Source organism: Artemia sp. Qi Xiang Cuo, chromosome 21, assembly GCF_049724085.1.
Source record: "Artemia sp. Qi Xiang Cuo chromosome 21, ASM4972408v1, whole genome shotgun sequence".
NCBI classification, from domain to species: Eukaryota; Metazoa; Arthropoda; class Branchiopoda; order Anostraca; family Artemiidae; genus Artemia; species Artemia sp. Qi Xiang Cuo.
Window position 1 is genome coordinate 39,864,372 of NC_142814.1, and position 19,143 is coordinate 39,883,514.

Below are 19,143 nucleotides of genomic sequence, written 5' to 3' on the forward strand. Positions count from 1 at the left end.
AACAAAATAAAAGTTAAAATTACTAGATCTACGTGGCTAGGCCGTGAAGGATAATGTATGGCCAAAGACTGTTCTTACGATTGCCAAAGATTGAAACGTTAGATTTCTGGATGGAGGAAAATAATTTCTTTTAGGAGGAAAATAGTTAGTAATAATTTATATCAAATTTAAGTTTCCCATTTATAATAGGAAATACTATGTTTAAGTTTATATAATTTATATATAAGAATATTATGTTTAAGTTTATATAATTTATATATAAGAATACTATGTTTAAGTTTATATAATGTATATGTAAAAATACTATGTTTAAGTTTATATAATTTATATACAAGGATACGTTTCCCAATAATATAACAATTTTGGAGGAGCATAATTATATTTCTGGATGGAGGAAGGCATGGTTTGGTTTCCCAAACCATGATCTTTGACAACCTCTCTGGGGCTGAACAAAAAGCAGAATGTCCTCGAAAGGGTTAAGAACAGCTTGAAAGTGGGACTTTACGGATACGGGAACTTCACGGAAGGGAAAAAGAGTGCAGCTCTAAAAAGATTAGAGCGAAATATAGCCAGCACAGCTGTGTACGCCTCAGGTGGCATGGTACGGCAATAAGTTTTCAGTAGCAGCACTAATAAGTTATATTTAATAGTTACAAATCATAGTTAATAGTTGCAGTAATAGTTATAGTAAATAAATCCGAAAGTTTGCAACTAAAACTTCCACAATTTTACAATAAAGCGAATAGGAGGATTTTTATCACAACGGCAACAAGGTGGACGGAACAATTTCGGTAAAATACTTTGTGAAGTAGCTCGCGGTGTCTACTTCACAACTCTTTTATTAGTATGTGCTAAATGTATTTAGTGCCTGCAATAGGGCCGTAAAAATTGCGGCTGAATTTCGGGGTACTTTTTTTTACATAAAAAAATGGCTAAAATTTCAATTTGAAGCTGAACAGGGTGGCTTCATTTTAGTGCATACATTATTTTAGGTAGTATTTGAACCATATATACTAAAACACTTCATATTAAAACAGGGTATTGTTTCCCAACCTACATCACTACTTCCCAATCTTTATAAAAGCAACTAGTCTAATCTACCAGTAAAAACAGATTACAAATTCTATCAGATGAATCTTTCTCAGTTTCTAACTCATTTTAAATAAGTGCGAGATATATCTGATCATTTTAGATACAATATTGTTTACATATGCGTAATATTTTTTTACTTGCCTAATCAAAAATATTTAAAAGAAATTATGGTACATTGGCCCTCGACTAAAAATCATGCCCTTTCAAGTCTTGTAAAATTATTCAGTGAGTAGAATGAGAAAGGACTGTTCTGGCTAAAACCCCTTGGCAATGAGGTTTCATTGTCGTCGTGGAGAATTCATGACTGATATTGCCTAAAATGGGGCCTTTTTCTGTGAATTCTTTCACGCAGACGTTACATTACTTCAAGGTGGAAAGTAAAATTAAATGTCTGACTGTGGAGAGCCCTTCTTCAAGTACAAACGATTATTAAAGGAGATCCCCGAACGCTCTTCATTAAAATTCTCTTTCTGAACCTCACCAGTCACTTGAAGAACCAACTTGTTTCCAGAAGATGGGCACCGTGATCTGGTTAAATCCTCTCAAGAGCTTCCCAGTTCGTTTTTCCTGCTTTCACAAGGAATTTTTCACAAAAAAGAAACAACTATTTTAGGACTGAGTGAAATGCAAACAAACAGCGGCTATCCTCTGTAAAAACCTCCAACGACCCCTTTTGTGGAAGGGGCGATCGTATTAACTTTGGAGAGGGCTCATTCGATTGGAAATTGAAAGCTCTAGTTCTTTTTTTTTTTTTTAAGAGTCAAAAGTGATCAATGGGCAACCAGCCCTTCACTTACAAGGCGGTTTATATTGAATATGCAACGTATGCTTCTTCTTCTTCTTCAACGTATGCTTCTTCTTCATACTTCTTGTTTGTAGACGCTAATGCATAACCTCCATGCAGTTGGACCGTATTGACGTTTTTATAGTTCTTGATAATATCATACAACTTGATAATATCATTTTTGGATCGGGAGAAATAGGTGAATATACAAATTTTTATCACTAGGATTTTCGAGATCATTCTCACCCCCCCCCCCCCTCCCTCCAGTCATTCCGTTTTCTACTGGAAGTATATGCTAGGTTTGTTAAATTATACACCAGTTTGTTCGTAGTAAGCTTGGCTGTGGAATACCAGCGAAATCTATTTTTACCCCATTACGTCCTTAGCGGGAGACAGCTAACACTAATATCACTCACTGGTCTTGCAACCCCTCTCGCAACAAAATAAGTCTACGAATTTTATCGTCAGACCCCGTAAAAATTACAATATTCTGGCAGAATCAACCTTTTTCATAATTTTTTTTCAGACAAAATTATTGAACTATAGTATAAAAGAGTCCCAATTTATGCTAAAGAGAATACTTACATTCAACACTGGTTTTTTGGTATACTAGAAGCATAGAAATAGCAAGGACGTAATGCTAGAACTGACTTTAAGTTTTTTTTTTTTTAATCTTTTGTTTTTAGTTACGTTCTGTTAGGCTTTTAGTAAAGTTTTGCTTCTTTTAGATTCTTTACCTAATCAAAAAGATAAGGACGTCCAAAAAGAATGAACGCGGGAGGGAATCTTCCACGGGATGAATAATCTGGGGGAAGTTCCTACGGAGGGATTTTATGCTGAGGATTTTTCGGGGAAGAGAGTTTTCCGGGTGAAATTTTCCGCGGAGGAAGGGGAGGCGGTGTAAGGAGGGGAATTATCCGGGGAGGAATTAGCTGGACACCGAAAAAATCACAATCCACTGGCTCACAATATAGCCTGCGCAGATGAGACCTCCTTTTGCATTTGAATAATATTCAAGCTGATTGAAAAAAGTATCAAAAGAGAAGCATTTTGCATTCACTTGCATTTTAAAGAAAAAAGTTGCATTTTTCACAAATTCAACAGCATACGCAGATGAGACCTCCTTTTGCATTTGAATAATATTCAAGCTGATTGAAAAAGGTATCAAAAGAGAAGCAGTTGCATTTTAAAGAAAAAAGTTGCATTTTTCACAAATGCAATAGCAGTTGCATTTGTGTTTGCCTAATAAAAAAAAAAGTTGGAAAACTTACAGTCCATTGGCTTGCAATATAGCCTGCGCAGATGAGACCTCCTTTTGCATTTAAATAATATTCAAGCTGATTGAAAAAGGTATCAAAAGAGAAGCAGTTGCATTTTAAAGAAAAAAGTTGCATTTTTCACAAATGCAATAGCAGTTGCATTTGTGTTTGCCAAATAAAAAAGTTGGAAAACTTACAGTCCATTGGCTTGCAATATAGCCTGCGCAGATGAGACCTCCTTTTGCATTTGAATAATATTCAAGCTGATTGAAAAAGGTATCAAAAGAGAAGCAGTTGCATTTTAAAGAAAAAAGTTGCATTTTTCACAAATGCAAAAGCAGTTGCATTTGTGTTTGCCTAATAAAAAAAAGCTGAAAAACTTACAGTCCATTGGCTTGCAATATAGCCTGCGCAGATGAGAACTCCTTTTGCACTTGAATAATATTCAAGATGATTGAAAAAAGTATCAAAAGAGAAGCAGTTGTATTTTAAAGAAAAAAAGTTGTATTTTTCACTAATGCAACAGCAGTTGCATTTGTGTTTGCCTAATAAAAAAAGTTTGAAAACTTACAGTCCATTGGCTTGCAACATAGCCTGCGCAGATGAGACCTCCTTTTGCATTTGAATAATATTCAAGCTGATTGAAAAAAGTATCAAAAGAGAAGCAGTTGTATTTTAAAGAAAAAAAGTTGTATTTTTCACAAATGCAACAGCAGTTGTATTTGTGTTTGCCTAATAAAAAAAAAGTTGGAAAACTTACAGTCCATTGGCTTGCAACATAGCCTGCGCAGATGAGACCTCCTTTTGCATTTGAATAATATTCAAGCTGATTGAAAAAAGTATCAAAAGAGAAGCAGTTGTATTTTAAAGAAAAAAAGTTGTATTTTTCACAAATGCAACAGCAGTTGCATTTGTGTTTGCCTAATAAAAAAAAGTTGGAAAACTTACAGTCCATTGGCTTGCAACATAGCCTGCGCAGATGAGACCTCCTTTTGCATTTGAATAATATTCAAGCTGATTGAAAAAGTATCAAAAGAGAAGCAGTTGTATTTTAAAGAAAAAAAGTTGTATTTTTCACTAATGGAACAGCAGTTGCATTTGTGTTTGCCTAATAAAAAAAGTTTGAAAACTTACAGTCCATTGGCTTGCAATATAATCTGCGTAGCTAAGACTTTCTGCTGCAATTGAATAATCTTCAAGTTTCTTAAAAAACGGTGGAAAATTTCCGTGAAGAAATAAAGCCAGTGTTGAGCCCTGAGCAGTTGATTTTTCTACTAATAATTCTGGTACAGTTTGTAACTGATATCTTTCTTCATTATGAAGGTGCGGGGGGAGGCCGTAGATTTCCAGTTCCGGATTTCCTGTAAAAACAAGACATCCAATTTTAGCATACACAATGGAGGGAAGGGTTTGAGAATCCAGACCCAGGACCGTATGGGCTTTATATTTCACCAACTCATAAACCCTAGGAGTTCTGGCTCCGATTCCTTTAAGCAGTGAAATCATGGCCCCAACTACGGAGCAAAACCCGGACAGCAACTTTTGAATATTAATTTTGAATGTGCCTCTCACTCACAGGATCTTGGGAGACCGGACTTGATGCCTGTAAGCTGTGAAGGCATGGCACCGACTCATGAGTCTTCAATTTTTGGGGTCAAATTCAGACGCCGATTTTTAATAATAGTTTGGTTATCCTGACAACCAAGGTCGTATTCAGAGGACAGGATTTGAATCCCCCCCCCTCCCCCGAAAAGTTTGTCCGACCCGTAAAAACGTAACAAAAATGAATATAAACAAATTTTTGATGCGTTTAAGTTTTTTTGTAATCCCTCCCCCCGAAAACACTCCTTTTGTACCCTCCCCCCCAAAAAAAAAACAAAAAAAAACAAATATCCTAGATACGGTCCTGCTGAAAACTTACATGAAAAGATATGTCATATAGGCCTAATCGTTCTTTACGAAGTGTTCCTTACTTGGGGCACTTCCCAGCAGAGGGCATTTGCCGTCCCTTACTGTGGAACTGGGATCTTCACAATAGAGACGCTTAATATCGTATAATATGTTATATCAACGTACCGAAAAGACACCTAAGTTAGAACTATATAAAATTTGAAGTGGTAAAATATGCGATAAAAAACTTCAAGTATTTTTTTTATAATACTTCGACTTCGTGATAATTAAAATCAAAGAGTAAAGAGGTAATTCAAGCAAATTCAATTTCTGGGCAGAAATGTACTCAGGATTTCGTTTGGGGGGATTATTATTTAGGGGATCCCCAAAAGTACTCTAAATGAATGGAAATATAAGATACCATATCAAAATTATCGATATTTTGAGAGGGGCGCGGGTTCAAAGGGCTTTAACCTGTATTTGTGCCGGGAAGAGATACCTGATTACAAAACAAAAGCATGTTTATCCAGGCACATAAGCAGAAAGGTCCCGCTCCCTCTTGAAATGCAGAAGTTTGTAAGTTTTGCAATCTTTTCATGTATTTCTTATAGTTACTTACTTACTTAACTCCCATCCGGCCGGATTGGCCGACTCGGGGCTTCTTCTCTGACTGAACTATGGTAGAGCTTCTTATACGATTCCCTGTTCGCTGCAGTCCGAAGGAGTACCGACAGGGGATGGCTGGGAAAGTTTTCCCTCCAGCGCTTGGGAGGTCGTCCTTTTGGGCGGGAGGCATCAATCCTTTCTTCAAACGCAATTTTCGGAAAGTTGGGCTGGGGACATCCGCTGAACGTGGCCTAACCATCGAAGCTGTTGAAGCTGGATGGTCTGCATGATGGTCTGGGAATAGTTGAGCGAAGACAATAGCCGTTCGTTTGATATTCGGTCAAGGTAGGTGATGCCAGCAAGCTTCCTGAGGGATTTTGTTTCAAAGGCCGCCAACCGGCGTTTGTCTTCTGCTTTCAAGGTCCATGTCTCTGCTCCGTACGTTGCTACTTGAACCACAAGAGCTCGAAAAAGGCGTGTTTTTAGTTTCAGTGACAGATGTTTGTTTTTCCAGATCGATCGCAATGACTTGAACCATGCTGAGGCAAGGGCGAGGCGTCGTTTAATGTCTTTTGAGGAGTCGTTTGTGGACGTCAGCTCACATCCTAGGTAAACGAAATGGTCAACCCACTCGATCTCTTCCCCCTGGATCATAATTTTGCTGGGTTGAAGGCCTGTATCTGTATGCCGCGTTACCTTCATGGCTTTTGTCTTGTTAGCATTGATTTTCATCCCAAAGGAACTAGCTGCATGATCAATATCGTTAGCGCTTGATTGCAGTTCCTCTAGTTGTTCGTTTAGGCGATTAATGTCATCGGCGTATGCAAGCATGTCAAAGAGGTGTCCACTCATGAGTGCTCCCGTGTCATTGGGCACCAGTGCCAGTTCAGCATTCAGGAATAGGCAGAACAGAGTGGGGGAGAGTAGGCATCCTTGCAGCACTCCTGAAGAGGTTGAGAATTCTTCAGTAAAGCCTTCGCTGGTCTGCACCATGCTTCTCGACTTCTCGTACATGCTCTTGATAATGTCAATAATGTCAATGGGAATACCGTAGTGTGCCAGGATGTGCCATAGGCCATCTCGCCAAATTAGATCGAAAGCTTGTTTGAAATCGATAAACAACTGGTATAGCTCTTTCCCGAATTCCAGGTATCTTTCCATAATCTGTCTGATCACAAAAATTTGGTCTATGGTGGATCGGTTTTGACGGAAGCCAGCTTGATATTCAGGGATTATGTGTCTTGTCAGGTTTCTGATCCGATCAAGGAGAATTTTCGTAAGGATTTTACCTGGTTGGCAAGTAAGCGATATGGGTCTGTAGTTTTCGCAGTTACTTTTAGATCCTTTCTTGTGCAGGGGCACTATGACAGATTTCGACCAAGACTCGGGGAAGTATCTTATTTCCCATACAGCTGTTACTATTTTGTGGTACAGATCAACGACGATATCATATTCCACTTTTAGCAGTTCTGCCTGTATACCGTCTATTCCGGGTGCCTTATTTGACTTGAGGGATTTGAGTGCGGCTTCTACTTCTGACCTTAAGGGTGGTGGGGGTGGTTCCTCATCTCTGTGTGCTGGGAACTTTCGAAGCACTCCAGGATCTGGGTTTACTGTGAGATTAAGCTTTTCCTGGAAGTGTTCTTTCCAGAGATCTCGGATTCCGGCACAAGTAGTTATTTTGTGTCCATTTTTATCTAAGAGATTGAGGCACATCGCTTCTTTGCGGTTTGTCAGCTCTGGCCCGTTTGAACATGAGGTGTGAGTTACCCCTACGGAAGTCCTCCTCACACTGCCGGCATTTTTCAGTAATCATGTTTTTTAGTGCTTGGCGGGTTTTCTTCTCAATTTGACGTTTAAGGTTTTTGAATCTATCCTTGCTTTCTCGATCTTGCTTGTTTTGGAGAGTTCGTTTCTCGGTACATATATCAATAATCTCCTGGGTAATCCATGGCTAGTCTTCTGCAGATTTACGGCCGAGGACGAGCTCAGCTGTCTCGCATACGGCCAGGCTGCTTTGCGAAACAAGTAGATCGATGTCGGCTGGACTCAGCAGATCAGGTGTTTCGTGCAAGGTCTTTGACAGTCGTTCGTTGAGCTGCATTATATACTCTTGTCTCATTTTCAGGTCTTTAAGGGATTCTATCCAGAATTTTGGAGCTTTTTGTTTCGGTTTGACAACGGCCGTTAATCTTATGCAAAGCGATGACATGGGGAGATTGTGATCACTATCAAAGTCCCCACCTCCTAGCGTCACTGTGTCTGTTATTGAAGATTTCCATCGGCTGGATACCAGTATATAATCTATCATGTTGGCAGTCCTTCCATTGGGGGACCACCACGTGACTTTTCTCTTTTGTCTGTGCTTGAATATTGTGTATGTGATAAAAAGCTCGTTATCTCGGCAGAATTCAGTGAGTCGTTCTCCTCTGCCGTTGATCTGTCCGATCCCGAACTTGCCCATGACATCTTCGTTTCCGCTATTGTCGCTCCCCACGATGGCATTGAAATCCCCGAGGACTAACACGATGTCTTTCTTCGGAATGGTGTAGACAAGGCTCTGGGGCTGAGAGTAGAAATCTTCCGACTCTTCGTCCGACCTTGATGAATCCGGAGAAAATATATTTCTCCGGAGAAAATATATTTCTCCTTGATGAACTATAAGAAAATATATTTCTTATAGTTCTCTGGTGAAAAGTGTCCTTAAATTCTATTAGTTTGTGCCTGTTACGTATTCTCTTAAGCCAATCATATTGCACGTTAAGGTGGAAGGTAAGCCAATTAACCCGCCGCTTAAGAGCTTCATTGGTTCACTATAAAATCTTATGCCAGTAAAAAGAACAAAATTTGAGTCACAAGATATTTTACACATAAACTCTCAATTTATCTGTGGCGAAATATTATGTAGTATTTTGTAATATTATGTAATACGTTATGTAACAAGTAGGCTCTGTTTCTTTGTGGCGAAACTTCATGAATTTTCCTTCATAAAAGCAGAAAGAGAGCAAAGGAGAGAACTTACGTTTACCATAGAGAATCTTGCCAAGGACACGAAAGAGGAGAAGGTTAGCATCTTTTCCTCCAATGGGAGCCAAAACTTCATGGCTTTGCTTTTTGATGGACTTTTTCTTGGTTCCTTTCTTCTCAGTTTTACTTGAAACAGGAAGCTGAGAATGGAAAAGCTTATCCAAGTTTTCACATCCTGAAAATACAGGAAATTCGGGATTGAATTGTAAAAGTGATTAGAAGAACCGCTGAAAATTAAAATCAGAACCTGTAGACGGAACATCCCACGAATACGGTTAGAACCCACGAATAGGGTTTGAAAGGGCTATGGAGCTCCCCTTTAAAACGGACAAACATCGTCTTGCAAACCATACCACCCCATTTTTATTACTAAAAAATTCTACGTTTTCCAAAAAATTCAGCTATTTTAGGTATTTCTTCGAATTTGTACCCCCTTCCAAAATTCCCGCTTCCCCCGAAATAACTTTCTCTGACAACTAATTCTAATAAAAAGGCTTCGATAAGAATGATTTTAACATGACTAAACTGTATTTTTAGATCATAGCGACAGCTTGAATAAATACGTGTATTTCCCAGAGGCAAGAATATCTCCTGCAACCGCAACGACAATTTGAATCTAGCCTATAATGGGCTGAGAATACAGGATACGAAAAAAACCTAGATTAATAGCAAATGGTTTCCCCATACATTTCTGCAGTTCTGCACAACACATTTGTGCACAGTTTCTGTAAAAACGTCTGATCCTATGCAACCCCGAGAAAACCTTAACTGTTTGAAAAAAATTAGAACACATGCCCCATAACAATAGAAACATCTGGAAGGCTAGAAATATGGCTAGCCATACAGAAGAGTATTAACAGCTACACAAAATCAAACCCGCATAATTTTTGTTACATCCTATAGACTCATTAGACTGTTTCCAGAAAAATTAGAAATTTAGATTATTTCTATAGTGCTCATAGTTAAAATGGTAGCTTACATCACTCTCTAAAATATTTTTGTGCCCCTCTTATATCCTTATTATATCCTATGAAGATCTGACAAAAGGAATTATGCAATTAGGAAAAGCCAGGATAAGAAGGTAAAACCGATTGTAAATAATTTATTAAAACACTATCATTTTTGTTAGAAAATTGATTTGAGATAACGAGAATAATGAGCCTCTGAAATCAAATTCTTATGTTATGTGTAAGGTTAGTATTAGTTTCATAACGTTTTATTGGCATTAATTAAAAAAAAAACTTTCCGAAAAATAAGTTTTCCGAAGAAAAGTAAAGGCCATTTTAAACTAAAGCTCAGCAGAAACAAATACACGAAAAACCAATTACTGAAAACCAATTTTATTACAAATATTTTCTTTTGTACTTAATATTGAAAATAAACATTAAAATTATAGTAAAATTTTGAACTGTATAGCTTTCAGCAATTAATATCATTATACATCAAATGTTCAGTTTAATTTATTAGTTATTTCTAAAGTTGTTCAAGACGAATATAGTTTCACTAGAAACAAGAGTTTGAATACTGCCCCCTTCCTTAACTGTAAATAAAAACCAAAATCCTACTGCGTCATTGGCGCTTAATTAAAAACGAATTTCAAATGGCGCTTAAACGAATTTCATTGGCGCTTAATTAAAAACTTAATTAAAAACGAACTTCATATTAAAAACGAAAATATGAAGTATATGGCGAGGGAAGATTTGGGTATATGGAGAAAAGGTAAGATTGAAAGTTTTTATCTGGAATTGGAAATTGAAAAAAGGAAATTTTTATTTAGTTTGGTGTATGAGCCGACCAGTGCTCGCCTGGATGAGTTTGTAGCAGGTTTTGAGGAGTTGATGAGGTTGGTTTCATCTACAAGCATGGATTTTTTATGCATGGGTGATTTTAACAATAATCTTTTAGATCTTTGAGGTGATAATTTGGATTTTTTTTAATTATATGATTTCAAGTGACCTTTACCCTTTTACTTGTGTACCAACCCGAATCTCTACTCATTCTACGACCTTAATTGATAACGTTTTAGTGGGACCTAGCTATTTGAGTTAAAGCTATTCAGATGTGATAGTATATCCAGGCTTAGATCATCTTCCGGTAATTGCTCATGTGACGTGTCTTAGAAAACGACTTATCCTGGCTAACAAAAAAACCTGATACGTGAGCTGAAAAAGCAAAATTTGAATAGCTTTGCCGAGGAGTTGAGCTGTATCAAGTGGGACTCGGTCCTGGGGATTCCTGGTGATTCTTCTCTAGCGTACAATCAGTTCATGTATATATTCCAACCAGAAAACATGCCCCTTGCGCTTGACCAAACAAAAGAGGGACGATCCCCGCAAGCCGTGGATTACGGAGGCAATAATAGACATGATAAAAAAAAGGAACTTGTTATATGAGCAATATCTTAATAGTCAGGATGACGCAGATTTTGCAGAGTTCAAGCGAGTGAGGAATAAGGTGAACAGTATGAGAAGGCAAGCAAAGAAGAAGTATTTTGAAAAAATGTTTTCTGATAGAAAGGGAGATACCAAAGCCACATGGCAAGCTATTAGTGGGTTTTTGGGAAATCAGAAAAATAGTCAGTTGCCTTGCAGTGATATAAACAGAAGTTATGTGATTGATAAAAATGTGGTCGCGACTCATTTTGGCCAGTTTATTCTCAGGTTGGCTCGTCTGTTCAAGAGAGTGTAAGGTGGGACAGGGGAAATTTTCTTAGCGAGGAATTCGTGGACTCTCGTGGAGATACTGTTGAGTTCCAGTTCGAAAAGTGTACAAGTGATGAAGTGATTAAAATAGTGAAAAATATAAAATCGAATTCTGCTGGGATAGATGGCGTGAATCTGAGAACTTATAAAGCTGTGTTAATGTGTATACTACCATGTATTCTCCATATTATTAATTTATCTATGGAAACGGGGACCTTTCCAGAAGCGTTGAAGCAAGCTAAAGTTATCCCGCTTTACAAAGGGGATGCCACGTCAGATGCCGGTAACTGGAGACCAATATCGATACTGCCTTTATTGTAAAAAGTTTTAGAAAAAGTGATTCATCGCCGTCTATATTACCATCTCACGAAACATAGCCTACTCAGTGACACCCCCAATTCGGGTTCCGAAAAGGTCATTCCACTAGTCATACTGTCATTCATCTTGTTGATTTTGTAAATAATTTTTTAGTAAAAGGTGAAATCCCCCTAACAGTATTTTTTGATTTTAGGAAAGCATTTGAAACGGTAAATTTTAAAATTTTATTGCAAAGATTAGAATGCTTAGGTGTTAAAGGAGTGAGTTTGAAGTGGTTTGAAAGTTATTTGTGTGGGAGGTCTATTAAAGTGATGATTGATGATGATTTTTCTTCCCCTTATCAAGTGTCGTGTGGTGTGCCACAGGGATCGGTCCTTGGTCCACTTCTGTATCTGGTTTATGTGGATAGCATGAGGTTTTATCTTCCAGATTGTTGCTTAGCGTCATTCACTGATGACACTGCAGTTACGTTTTCTAGTCGTTGTTTGGATAGTCTTGTGTTGAAAGTGAATTGTGCTCTGAGAAATTTACATGTTTTTACTAGTTTGAGATGGTTATCAGTTAATGTTACTAAGACTAATTTTATGTATATTCTAGAGTAGGCAAGCCCAGTGATATTGATGGTAGAATTCTGTTTAATAATAAGCCTGTAGTTCAAGTTCAAGAAATCCGGTACTTAGGTTTTTACATTGATTGTAATTTTTCGTGGAAACGCCAGTGATGTTGTTGCCACAAAGGTTGCACCTGGCCTTGGAGCGATTCGTCGTTTTAAAAATTTCTTACCTCAGAGAGTTTTATTGCTTTTATACCATGCTTTGATCCACCCATATGCTTCGTATGGCTGTATGTTATGGGCAAGTAATTTTTATGTGAATTTTAAACGTGTTCAGACTTTTCAAAATAGAGCGATGCGTCTTATTGGTGGGTATGTTGAAGGTGTAAATAACACTTCAGCTTACTTCAACAAGTTGCAAGTGTTGAATGTAGGACAGCTACGAGACTACCAAATAGGAATTTTTGCTTATCAATGCTGGTATGATGTTAGTCCAAAGGTTTTTCGTGATTATTTTAATGACAATAGGTCTTTGCACCGTTATGAAACTCGTCATGCTAGTGATTTCATTGTTCCGAATAGAAGTGGAACCAGGGCCGGCTTCCATACTAGATTTTCAGGACCTAGTGTGTGGAACTCTATTCCGGAGAGCATTCGGGCGGCTGAGCACCTGGGGTTATTTAAAAATAAATTGAAAAAATATTTGTTAGGTCAAGGTTCATAGTTTTTTTTTTTTTTTTTTTTTTTTTCTGTTTATTATTATTATTTATCTTTATTATTATTATTATTATTAAATGAATTGATGAGAGATTGATTTTTTTTTTTTAGTGTTTTTTGTTTTTTTTATTATTATTATTATTAAGTTTTTTTTTGTGTGTTTTTTTTTTGTTTATAGTTAATCATTAATTAGTAAATGAGTTGTATGTACCCGCCCAGTCGCAAGTGCTTTTTGGTATCTTTCTTGGGGCGGGTACTGGCATATTTGTTAAACGTATTTTGATGTTAAATAAAATGAACTGAACTGAACTGAATTATATTACAAATATTTTCTTTACAAGTTCTTACAGCACTGAAAATAAAAATAAAATTACCGTGAAATAAATTCTTGAACTGATGGATCTTTCAACAATTAATATCATTATACATCAAATATTCAAGTTGATGTTGTTTATACTTTCCAAGACTGTTCAAGACGCATATAGTTTTCAGTAAAGCGCCAATGAAGCAGTAGGTTTTAGACTTTTACAGTGAGAGAAGGAGGCGATACCCAAACCCTTGTTTGTAGTGATTTTTCTTCGTTTCAAGCTTTATTTGCATATGCAATTTAAGTTTCACTCATTTCAATATTTATTCAATCATTTATATCAATATCTATTGTAAGTATGCTTGCATCGATCGTTCATTTAATTTCTTTTCGTTTTAAGTTTCATTTATACTTCAATAGCAAAATACTTTTTTCCGTTTGAAGCTTGATTTTCATATTAAAACCAAGCATTACTCGCTTTAAGATCTATTTATTCATTTATGTTATTACTTGTTGTATGTTTTTGGCAATGATTGTTTGTTTAATTTATGTTCGTTTTGGGTTTCATTATTCTTTAGTAGTAGTTTCAAGTCGTTTTGATTTTGAATTTTAACAGGTATTTGTATCTGCGGAGCTTAAGTTTCAAATGGCCTTTACTTTTCTTCGAAAAACTTATTTTTCGAAAAGTTTTTTTTTATTAATTTTTGTTTGTTTTGATTGCAAAAAGTTTCAAGTTTTTAAAAATTCCTTATTTCAAAATCAAACGTTTTAAAAAAAAAATCAAATGTTCATTGAAGTATTAAAACTGGTATCAAAGTAACAATATCAAAGTGAAAAAATGGGTTTGTGTCAAACTCGGAGTTATTATTATCTGATGTTTGACCTACTTTTAACAAAACAGCTATCTCAAAATCTTTATCGGATGGGTTTGGGGAAAAAAGGGCGTGGGGGGGGGGATTGCCCTTTGGTCTATTTTGACTATTTAAGAGTGAACTAGAATTTTTTATTTTCAATCAAATGAGCCCTCTATGAAGTTTATACGAGCATCCCTTCTATAAGAACGATATATACCTCCAGAGTATAACTTACAACGCCTGTCCCTGGGCCCGGGGGGATTGTTTCGACCCCGGAGTTTTAATAATTGATATTTGAACTATTTTTAAAAAAAATGGTCACCTCAAATTCTTATCGGATGGGTTTATCCATCCGATAAAACCAAAGGCGTGGAGGGCAGGAGGGGCTAGTTGCCCTCCGATCTTTTTTTACTCTGAGAAAATGAACTAGAACTATAATTTCCATTCAAATGACCCCTCTTCGAAGTTTATACGAGCATCCCTTTCATAAGACCCATAAACGGCCCCAGGACTTAGCTTACAATGCCTACCCCCGGGCCCTGGGGGGTTGTATTGACACCGGAGTTTTTGTTATCTAAACCTTTGAACTATTTTTAAAAAATGGCTATCTCAAAATTTGTATCGGATGGGTTTGGTAAAAAAAAATCCGTGGGGGGGGGGGCTAGGGACCCTCCGATCTCTTTTGACTCTTAAAAACTGAACAAGAACTTTCAATTTCCATTCAGATCAGCCCTCTCTCATGTCTATACCAGCATCCCTTCCATAAGAACCGTACATGTCCCCGGGGCATACGTTGCAACGCCTGCCCCCAGACTCCGTGTGGATTTGTCTCCACCGGAGTTTTTTTTTATCTGATCTTTAAACTACTTTTGCCAAAATTGCTATCCCTTAAATGTTATTGGATACAGTTGGGAAAAAAGAGGAGTGGGGGAGGGATAGTTACCCTCTGATCTCTTTTGACTCTTAAAAACTGAACTAGAACTTTCAGTTTACAATCTAACAAGCCCACTCAGAAGTTTATACAAGCATCCCTTCCACAACAACTGTATATGCCCTCTAGGCTAAACTTACAACGCTTACCCCGGGCCCTGAAGGATTGTGCCGACCCCGAAGTTTTCGTTATGTAAACGTGATCCCTTTTGAAAAAAATGGCTCTCTCAGAGTTCTTATCGGATGGGTTTGAGGAAAATAGGACGTGGAGAGGGGGGCTAGCTGCCCTCCAATCTCTTTTGACTCTTAAAAAGCGAATTAAAAATTTCAATTTCCAATCAAATGAGCTCTATCTGAAGTTCATACGAGCATCCCTTCCATAAGAACTATCTTTACCCCCAGAGCAGTACTTACAACGCATGTCCCTGGGCCCTGAGGGGTTGTGTCGACCCAGAGTTTTTATTATATGATCTTTGAACTATTTAAGCAAAAATGGTTATCCCAAAGTTCTTATCGGAGGGGTTTGAGGAAAAAAGAACGTGGAGGGGGGATTATGCGCCCTCCAAACTCTTTTAACTCTTAAAAAGTGAACTAGAACTATCAATTTCAAATCAAATGAGCCCTCTTTGAAGTTTATACGAGCATCCCTTCCATAAGAACTATATATGCCCCCAGGGCATAACTTACAATACCTGCCCCGGGGCCCTGGGGGATTGTGTCGACACCGAAGTTTTTGTTATATGATCATAGAACTATTTTTGACAAAATAGCTACCTCAAAACTTTTATCGAATGCATTTGGGAAGAGGGCGTAGGGGAGGGGCTGGTTACCCTCCGATATCTTTTTACGCTTAAAAAGTGAACTAGAACTTTCAATATCCAATCAAATGAGCCCTCTCTGAAGTTTATATGAGCGTTCCTTCCATAAGAACTATATATGCCCCCAGGGCATAACTTATAGCCATTGCCCTGAAAACTGTGGGGGAGTGTCCTGCTCAAAGATATAATTTCCAAAACTTTCAGCAACGTTGAAAAAAAATGGCTGTATGAAAATTTTGATTGGATGTGTTTGGGGAAACGGTGGGCGTGGAAGGGGTGTTAGTTGCTTTCCAATCACTTTCGACTAATAAAAAGGGCACTAGCCATTTATATTTCCAATCCAATGAGCCCTTTTTGAAGTTTCTACGACAACGCTTTCTATAAAAACCTTATAAGCCCCCAGGGCATAGAGTGTCCTTCTCAAAAACATAATTTCTATCTGGAAATCAACTACGTAGAACAAAATGGCTATCTCAAAATTTTTATTGGATGTGTTTGGCCAAATGGTGGGTATGGAAGGGGTGTTATTTGCCTTCTAATCCCTTATGACCTTTAAAAAGGGCACTAGAATTCCTGATTTGCAATTGAAAGAGCCCCCTTTGAAGTTTATACGACGACCCCTTCCATATGAAGTGCCTCTGGGGGAAAAAAATAAATGATAAAACATTAGAGTCGTATGGCCTTTACTATAGGCAGCGCAATAGCGTTGCCTCTGATAACATTTGAAATCCCCATGTTCACTTATTTTTAAGACATATACCTAGGTTCCAATTGATGCGATTTTTATAACGCGAAACGGCTTGCGGATAGCAGATGTCAGAAAATCGCAAAATGTTCACACAGAAACGGTTCACTACAGCCGTTGAACCGCAAAAAAATATTATGAGATATGTTGGGACCTTTGGCCCCTTTTGTTACAGAAAAATGTCCTTTTTTATAAATTTAACTTCTTTTATGTTAAAAATCTAAATCCCGGGAAAGCTTTTATTGCGATACTTCTGGGGAAACCATTAATTGGCTGGTGTCTGGAAAAGCCAGGTGAGCGATGAATCATACAGCTTCGATTTAGAGCTTGAAAGGCTTCAAAGGATGCTGGGAGTCTAATTTGATTCGGCCATTCATCGCCTTTGGTCAGAGGTGCGCGCGCAAGCGCGCGTCTTAAAGTTCCTTTTGTTGTGTGTCTTGATTACAGTAATATTTTTTTATACTATATACTCTTTTAAGTTTTCAGCCTAGGTCGAGTCTAAAGAGATAGTTATAAATATTACTGGTAACCCTTGGCCTTAAAAGTGGCCCCTGGGACCATTCGATCACGCTAGTAGACACGGAACCGTTGGAGTAACCGCGGGAATCCCACTACTTTGGGCCGACAAGGGGTTCTCCCCCTCCAGTAAGTGGCATAGCAACCTCTTTGCGCCATTTTTGCATCAATAAGTGGTGACCCCCGTAGATTACCTCCAATAAAGTGGTGGCAGCTAGAAAAGGAGCTATTAACAGCACTGATAGCAAAAGAATTTTGCGTTTTCGAAGAGACGGGTTAATTTGGCCTAGAAAGTGGCCTATATGATTATATATATAGAGAAAAAAAATACGAAATTAATTATTAAGAAGGTCTATAATGGGCTGTCTGCCTTGTTAGACAAATATAAAAAAGAATAACGTGAAGTTAATGAATTGAATTTACAGTGGGGGAATATCCGTATTGAAAAGTATTACAGGGTTTAAGGACAGATAAGAAAACGTTGAGAGTTGGGTTATTATTTGAGTGAATTGGCGGGCTTAGATATATTCATCAGTGATGAAGGTTATAGGAATATTTAGGACGGCAAATTAAGAGACTTCTTCCGTTTGTGCGTATATTGAACAAGGAAGATGAAAGGCATCTGTTCTATGGAGTAATCTGCCCCGGAGGAGATTGTACTTGGAATACAAGTTTCAAGAGAAGATACATGACTTGTTGTACAGGGTAGTTCCCCTGTTTGAGTTTAGTCCAGCTAATTCACTATTGGAATATTCGCGCGGTTTTTCAGTTTATTTTCTCGTCCAACCCCTTTTAATTCGCTTTTCGGAAATATATTTTACTCACCTAAAAGTTCTAGTTGTGAAAAAAGTTGCTATGCCCTAATGAAGTCTAGACATTCTGGCTATTTGAAAAACTGTTGAATCTTATTACACGGAGCTGATAATTCACAATAGTAATTGCGTTTCATAATTTTTGTGTGTGCAAATTGTTGAACTTGCCAAGATTGACTAATTGAATAAGAGATAATATAATCGAAAAAAAAAGTATACGCGGTAAAATGAGAGGGTAAAAAATATAGGAGTAAGAATTCATATGTGAAAAAACATGACGAACTTACCCCTCAGAGGCTGTGACAAATGAAGGGGAGTGGTGGGTTACAAATAATACAGATATAGAACAAATAAATTCAGAAAAGTAATTAAGAAGAAATAATGACAGACGGAATTTTGAAATAATGTCGGACAGAGATGAGATTAACTCAAGACCGAGAAGGGCGAGTTCAGCCCATAGAAAAAGTAGGAAAATAGAAAGAAAGGCTAATATGGAGGCCTTTGAGAGAGAGCACCGAGAATATGAGGGGAAAATTCAGGCTGAGGAAGATGACATTAGAAAGAATAGAAAAGAGGACCAAAAGGCTAGAGTAGCCTATAAAGAAAGAGACAATACGGATATAGAACGAACATATTCAGAAAATGAATTAAGAAGAAATAATGATAGACGAAATCAAAGTAGTCCGAGTAGAAGGAGCAGTGTTGAATAGAGATCCAGCAGGGGCTCGCGAAAAAGTGCCCAAATAGAGATGACACAACGTATATTAAATTTCATGGAGAAAGAGAGGATAGCCAGAGAACTTCATCAGGCCCTTATGGACAAAATTGAAAAAGATAGACAAGAAAGAGAGGATAGCTAGAGAGCAGAGAGAAGAGAATATTAGGATAGATAGAGAACAAAAGGAAGAGGCTGATAGAATAGCCAGAGAACGAAAGGAAGAGGCTGACAGAATAGCCAGAGAACGAGAAATGGAGAATGGAGAAAAGGAGAATGATAAAATAGCTAGAGAGAAAGAAGAAAGATATCACCAAGAGTTAAAAAGAACCATGACGGGTCTAATAGAAGCCCGCTGGGGAATTCCAGAAAGTGAGATTTTATCACAACTAATTTTTAGGCTGTCAGGTAGCCATAATAATTTGTCTAAGAATCAATCGCGAGAAAATGAAAATTACCAAACATTAAACACTTTTACGAGTAAATATACAACTTCGC

The 19,143-nt window shown here is 37.5% G+C and overlaps 1 protein-coding gene across 1 annotated transcript in view; it reads right to left on the reverse strand.

The window, feature by feature from the left end:
* Positions 1 to 1,897: 1,897 nt before the first annotated feature.
* The window catches only part of Rad17 (Rad17 checkpoint clamp loader component), a 163,605-nt gene continuing 146,359 nt past the window's right edge, over positions 1,898 to 19,143 (reverse strand). Inside the window, exons 7-9 of the mRNA XM_089106907.1 lie at positions 8,654 to 8,833; positions 4,270 to 4,496; positions 1,898 to 2,041 (exon numbers count right to left, since the gene is read on the reverse strand). Coding sequence (XP_088963033.1) covers positions 1,898 to 2,041; positions 4,270 to 4,496; positions 8,654 to 8,833 — 551 coding nt within the window. The remainder of the gene's footprint in view (positions 2,042 to 4,269; positions 4,497 to 8,653; positions 8,834 to 19,143) is intronic.